This window comes from Pinus tabuliformis, chromosome 2_2 (genome assembly GCF_031772625.1).
Source record: "Pinus tabuliformis cultivar Carrire ecotype Pingquan chromosome 2_2, CPIR1, whole genome shotgun sequence".
Taxonomy (NCBI): domain Eukaryota; kingdom Viridiplantae; phylum Streptophyta; class Pinopsida; order Pinales; family Pinaceae; genus Pinus; species Pinus tabuliformis.
The window spans coordinates 1,020,359,892-1,020,366,113 of NC_142300.1; the positions used below are offsets into that span (position 1 = coordinate 1,020,359,892).

At 43.2% G+C, this 6,222-nt stretch overlaps 1 protein-coding gene across 1 annotated transcript; it reads right to left on the reverse strand.

Annotated features, from left to right (window-relative positions):
• Positions 1–4,131: 4,131 nt before the first annotated feature.
• Positions 4,132–5,981, reverse strand: LOC149196821 (uncharacterized). Its single transcript, XM_089408443.1, has 3 exons — positions 5,246–5,981; positions 4,581–4,985; positions 4,132–4,340 (listed from the first exon to the last, which is right to left on the reverse strand). The coding sequence occupies exons 1-3, from the start codon at positions 5,979–5,981 to the stop codon at positions 4,132–4,134; spliced, it is 1,350 nt and encodes a 449-aa protein (XP_089264569.1).
• Between the last annotated feature and the right edge of the window lie 241 nt (positions 5,982–6,222).

Below are 6,222 nucleotides of genomic sequence, written 5' to 3' on the forward strand. Positions count from 1 at the left end.
ATGGTTATTTTCATTTTTTTCTTAAACATTAAATATTTTTTATTAATACTTACCCATCCCCTCATACTCATTGTAGAATGTGGCTCTCTACCCAATAATATTGATTCTTTCTATTGAATTGTATTCTAGTTTTTATCACCATGATTATTTTCATTTTTTTCTCTAGACATAAATTTTTTTTATTAATATTTTATTGGATAAGTGACATAATACTTACGCGATCCCCTCATACTTAGTTGTAGAATGTGCCTCTCTACCCAATAATATTGATGGTGGTCATTGTCATTTCTTTGACCAACTTTTTATTTATTAAATTTTCAAAGAAAATAAAGCTAAATTATTTGAAATATAATTAAAACTATATTTATATATATTCTAAATTTTAATTTAAAAAATTAGGAATACTAATTTTCTAATAAATATTTAGATTTTAGATTTTAATGTAATGTTATATAATCTAGGGTTTTTATCTATTTTAATGTTATAAAAACATTTAAAAAATTATATTTACCCAACTTTATTATAATTTTTAAAAATATTTGTTTTTTTATATTAATTAAATTTATCAAATAAATTTTTTTATTTATAATATTAAAATAAATAATTTTTGGAATACATTTTTCTTTTTACATTTTTTCCTTTTCCTATTCAAATATTTTTTTTTCTCGGTAAATCTACTCTATTCTATTATATACATGAAAACATTACAGTCATAGAGTCAGGTTGCCCATGGCCAACTGTGGCTCTTTGGGTAAGCATTTCTCAGCACAATACCAACCCTCGCACGGGCACCACGTCCAAACAGAACTGTTTCCACATCACAACATAACACAACAGTGTATCCACACCATACAAAATCATCCCGCACACACCAAGCAAAAAAAATTCATCCCTCGCAGGGGCATCAAAAGACTTATAACAACATCCCTTACGGCTCCTACAAACGTAACCAAAGCAGACATAGACATATACATAAACGAGAGAGACATAGACAAAGACGTATGACCTATACCGGACCTGAACAATTATGGAGGACGACAGAGTGTGCCATTGGAGGCTATTCCTCCGGCTTCTCCTCGAGAATTCTGCACCACGCGTAATGTTCGCGGAGGGCGTCCCAATCTTCACCCATGATCTTCTTGGAAGTCGACGCCTCCTGCTCCTGAGGGAAATTAGGAGTTTGCTCGGGTGCCCCCGCTAGTCTGTCCTCGTCATTTTCCAAGCTTTCACCTGGGAGCTCCTCCTTACTACCCGAACCACCTTCACCTTCCTGAGTTTCCTCAATGAATAAAACCGAAATGTGTGCAATAATGCGGGATTTGTCCCTCGAGCTGCCGAGAGTGAAAATGGCGGAGCCGAACGCTGGAAGAGGGTTCGGTCCAGAGCTTGGACTACTCGCGTCCATGAATTGGCTCGCCTGGATAGGATTGGCCCCTGCCCTTCTGTGGCAGTAACAACAACAACAGTGGTGATGGGGCTCTGTGGCTGGATGGCAAGAAGAACCTCCTCGAGGAGAACCTCGTCGACTAAGCAGCCTTTGCCGGGGTCTAACCATCTTTGCAGGAATGCCAATGGCTTGAAGAAGAGCAGCAATGGAAGGCCTTTCCGGCTTGAGACGTCCCCTAACAGAATTGAATCCGCTCCCAGCAGGCCTGGGACGACACTCAACAGAACAGAGACAGCAACCAACAGAATTTCTGAGCTTGAGACTTCCCTCAGCTCCTTGAATGTCGGCCTTAATAGCAGGAGTTGTAGCCTGGATAATAAAATTGCCAACAGAAACCTGAACTACGTGATCCCAGCTCTGAGCATAAACCTGCTCCATTCCCTCATCCTTCTTAAACTTCTCAACATTCCCTCGAGACCTGTTCTCCATAACTGCACTCTGCAGTCTCCCCATTTCACCTCAAGCTGCATTGAATTCCCTGCGATCTCACCTTAGCCCTTAACTCCTTAGCGGCGAGAGGCATTGAATTCTCCGTTCATACTCGAGGCAGCACATGTCTGGCATGTGGCTCCTCACTCCCACTCATCATATCACCCGCATCCGGGTTGGCAGTGTCACATTGGACCAGGCCATTGCATTCCTGAGCCTGGACAATATTTGGAATTATGGTGGTATTTCCAGTGCATAGTGTGTTCTCGCTTTCCACTCCTATATTGGCCAGAAGGTCAGCAACCTTGTTGCCTTCCCTTTTTGTGTGATTAAAAGAGATGGCTCTGTTGCTCCGAAGCATTTGTTCAATATCCTCCAGCCTTGCTTCGAGCCTCTAGCTAGTGGCTATTTTCCTTGCTTGGGATCCATTTTGGATGCGCTTGGCCATGTTTGTGAGAATCTGGGAGTCTCCTTCCACGACCAGTGGTTGGAGGTTGAGATTCCAGGCGAGAGTGAGCCCTTTCCAAAGTCCCTCTATCTCCGCTGAGTTATTAGTATCCCATCCTATGTTTCCAAAGTATATCTGCACGAGAGTGCCTTCATGATTTCTTAAAATCCCTCCATATCCAGCCAATCCAGGGTTACCTTTGGAGGCACCATCGAGGTTGAGCTTATAGGATTGGTTAGGGGGGGGGTCCATTTGCCTTTGTTGTTGCTGCTGCTATTGGTAGGGCTTTTTTTATGAGGTTCCTGAGGGAGCTGCAACTGCCAATTGTCTAAGATACTCTTCTCATTATTTTGAGAGGGAAAATCCTCCTGTGTCCAGGAACGGAGCAGTAGCGTTTCTTTGAGATTCCCTTGAATCCTTCTCCATATGTCCTCAATCGGAGAGTATTGGTTTTTGAATATTCATTTGTTTCTTTCCTTCCATATGCTCCAGAGGATTAGACCTGGGATTATGTTCCATAAACAATTAAGGAGCTCACTTTTATAAGGTTTCTGAGGCCATTGTCTTAAAGAGTTAGTGATGTCGTTCTCCATTCTGCATGTTCGTTGACATCTGAAACTTGCCTTTTCCCATAGCTGATTGGCTAAGGGGCAGGAGTCCAAGAGGTGTTGGAGGGTTTCCTCATTATGATGGCAATTATAACAAATGGAGGGGCCATTAAAGTTTCTTCTTCTTAATTTATCCCAGGTGAGAATTCTTTTATGACCTACCAACCATAGAAGGTAAGAGACTTTGGCCAAGAGTCGAGCTCCCAAATTTTGCACCAGATTGGGTCAGAGGGAGTGGTAGTATTGCTTACTATTTTGTACACCTCTGAAGGAGTGTAGGTGCCTTTTGGTATATATCCCCAACGAAGGATATCATTTCCTTCGTCATGTCTGATATTTCTTTTCTGAAGCTCCTTCTCCAGCTGCTCAGCGTCTCGAAGGCTTGTGTTGTAGATTAGCTGATTTCCTTGTTTCCATTTTCTGAAGCCGTTCTTCGTTTCCTGTAACCAAAACTGTTGAATTTTTTCTTGCTGCTCCTCCTGCCTGTTGAATTCTGGAGCTGGGTGCATAATACTGTTGAGCTTAGGCATCTGGTTCCATGCATCCGTCCAGAATCTTGCCATTCTTCCATTCCTCACTTCCCATAAGTTGTGCGTTTGAATTAAATGGAAGTGTTGTTTTGCTGCATTCCATATGAGCGAGCCTTTGACATTGGGCGTGAATCTGATGAGTTCCTCCTGAGGTTTGTTGTTGGCATATTTGGCTGTCCATAGTTTGACCCAGGGCTTTTCTGGATTAGTGACCCATTGCCACCAAATTTTGGCGCTCATGATGGAGTTCCTATGCTCTGGATCTCTCAGTCCAATGCCACCTTTGTCTTTGGGAGTGCAGAAGGTGGCCCATTTTACTAGAGCCCATTTACGGTTAGTTGCCGAGCCACCCCAAAGGAAGCCACGCTGAAGATTTCTTATTCTTTCTATCACCCACTTTCGCGCTGCAAGGATTGAGAATAGATATTGAGGCATAGCCTGGAGGACCGACTTGATGAGCACGACCCGACTCGCTAAATTTAAAGATCTATAAGTCCAGAGGTTAAGGCGAGATTTGATTTTTTCAAGGAGAGAACGCCAAGAGGGATGCTTTATGGCTGATACCGTGAGAGGGGATCCAAGGTAATTGGAGGGGAGGGTGGCAGATGGAAAACCCAAGATGCGGGTAACTGTTGTCTTGACAGAGGGAGGAGTGTGAAGGAAAAGAATCTACGACTTGGAGCAGTTGACGTTAGTACCAGAGGCTTCGGAAAAATCAGAGAGCAAGGATTTGAAGCAGAAGGCTTCCTGGACAGAAGGGTAGCCAAATAGCATAGTGTCGTCAATAAACTGCTGATGGGAATTAGCAGGGGTGTTGTGAACAGAAAGGCCTTTCAGCTTATGAGAATGGAGGGCATTTTTTATGTGACGCGCTAGACCTTCAACCATAAGAACAAAGAGGAAGGGGGATAGGGGGTCCCCTTGCCTTATTCCTCGGGAAGGTTTGAAGGGGCGGGATGGAATTCCATTCACAAGGATAGAGAAGTGCGTAGAAGTAATTAGACTCATAATCCATCAGACCCACATAGAACAAAATCCGAAGGCTGTAAGCATTTGTTGTATGTAAGTCCTGCTGAGTTTATCAAAAGCCTTAGAGAGATCTAGTTTGAGAATCATACCTGCCTCCTTGGTTTGCTTGAGGGAGTGTATTATCTCGTGCGTGAGGAGAATTCCGTCCATGATCTGTTGCCCTTCCACGTACCCTGACTGTTCCGGAGAGATAAGCAGGGGCAAGAGGGGCTTTAACCGATTCGCAATCACTTTAGATATGACTTTGTAAATGACATTACGAAGAGCAATCGGCCTATAATTGTGAGGTGTAATAGACTCTTCCTCTTTAGGGATAAGAGCGATGAAGGTTGAATTTAATGAGGGAAGCAGCGAGTGGAGAGCTCTTGATTCTTCTACGATTTGCGAGACCTCTTGCTTTATCAGCTCCCAGAAGGTGTGAAAGAAAGTAGTGGTAAAACCATCCGGGCCAGGGGCTTTTCCTTCCTTGAGCTGGGACATTGCTTCATCCACGTCTTGAGACAGAATGGGAAGAAGGAGAAGTTCATTATGCTCCTCCGTGATGATCCTTGCACATTTTTAGTTATTTTCTCAATAGCCTGACTTTTGTCTCCTTCAGGCTCTCGATGGACCTGATTGAAGTGATTGAGGAATTCCTCCTCAATTTCCTCGTGCTTCTCTACTCTTATACCCCCTTGTTTTTGGACGTAGGGGATGTTGTTGTGCATTCTTCTCTGAAGAGTGGTTTTGTGGAAGAATTTGGTATTTCTCTCACCTTCCTTCAGCCATCTGATTCTGAACTTTTTCTTCCAATATAGTTCCTCCTGTTTCCTCCTTTCCTCAAGTTGATTGTAGATGCGTTTTTCATGTTCCAGAGTTTCTTCAGTGTGCCCCTTTGTGATTATCCTTTGGTGAAGTTCCATTAGTTCCCTGTTTAGTTCTTTTTGTGCTTTAAATATGTTGCCAAAGGTTTCTCTGTTCCATCGCTTTAGTTGATTTTTTAAAAACCTGAGCTTCTGTTGGAACTGATACATCTTGGATCCATCAGGCGGGTTGAAGGATGTCCATGTAGTTTTTACAAAGTCTTTAAACGAGGGATGTGAGAGCCAGAGCTCTTCGAAGCGGAAGGGTCTTCTGGTCAGGTTGCCTGGTCTTTGCCAGTGGAGGGAAATCGGCCAGTGATCCGATCCCGTGTGAGGAAGAATAGTTGATGAGAGATCTCCGCCAAGGTGAACCGCATTGTATGATATGAGGAAGCGATCCAATTTGGATGCAATTTGGTGCTTGCCTGCCCTGCGATTGCTCCATTTGAAAGTTCCATTGCAGAAAGGCATATCTATGAGGGAGGTGTTGTGAATGAAATCCTTGAAGTGGGAGTTTTCTTGTTCCATTCTATTTCTACCCCCAGTCTTCTCCTCTAGCTTGTTGATCATGTTAAAATCCCCTCCTATTATCCAGAGCGGGTGCCTTCTATTGTTGTTCAAGACCTCTATGGTATCAAGAAGAGCCATTTTACTTGCTGTATCCTGCGGGAAATATACATTTCAGAGGTTTCCATGGATGTTCGTACCTAGGATGTGAAACTCAGCCTGGATGAGGTGATGAGAGGCGTGAAAATCTGAAAGAGCTATAGCTTGAGTGCTCCATGCTATAGCCAACCCTCCTGAAGCTCTAGAAGCATCCCTCACGACCGATCGACAACCTGGCCAAGCTCTAGAGAGAATGTTGCCTAACGTTGTGCTGTTAAATTTG

What these genes read in the sequence shown, in the direction of transcription:
- LOC149196821 (XM_089408443.1), bottom strand. Translation starts at nt 5,981, where the DNA reads ATGGCTCTTCTTGATACCATAGAGGTCTTGAACAACAATAGAAGGCAC. An exon ending in AATCAGATGGCTGAAGGAAG is followed by an intron (nt 4,986 to 5,245) that starts GTGAGAGAAATA and finishes TTCTGTCTCAAG; the next exon opens with ACGTGGATGAAGCAATGTCC. An exon ending in CAAGCAAACCAAGGAGGCAG is followed by an intron (nt 4,341 to 4,580) that starts GTATGATTCTCA and finishes TTATGGTTGAAG; the next exon opens with GTCTAGCGCGTCACATAAAA.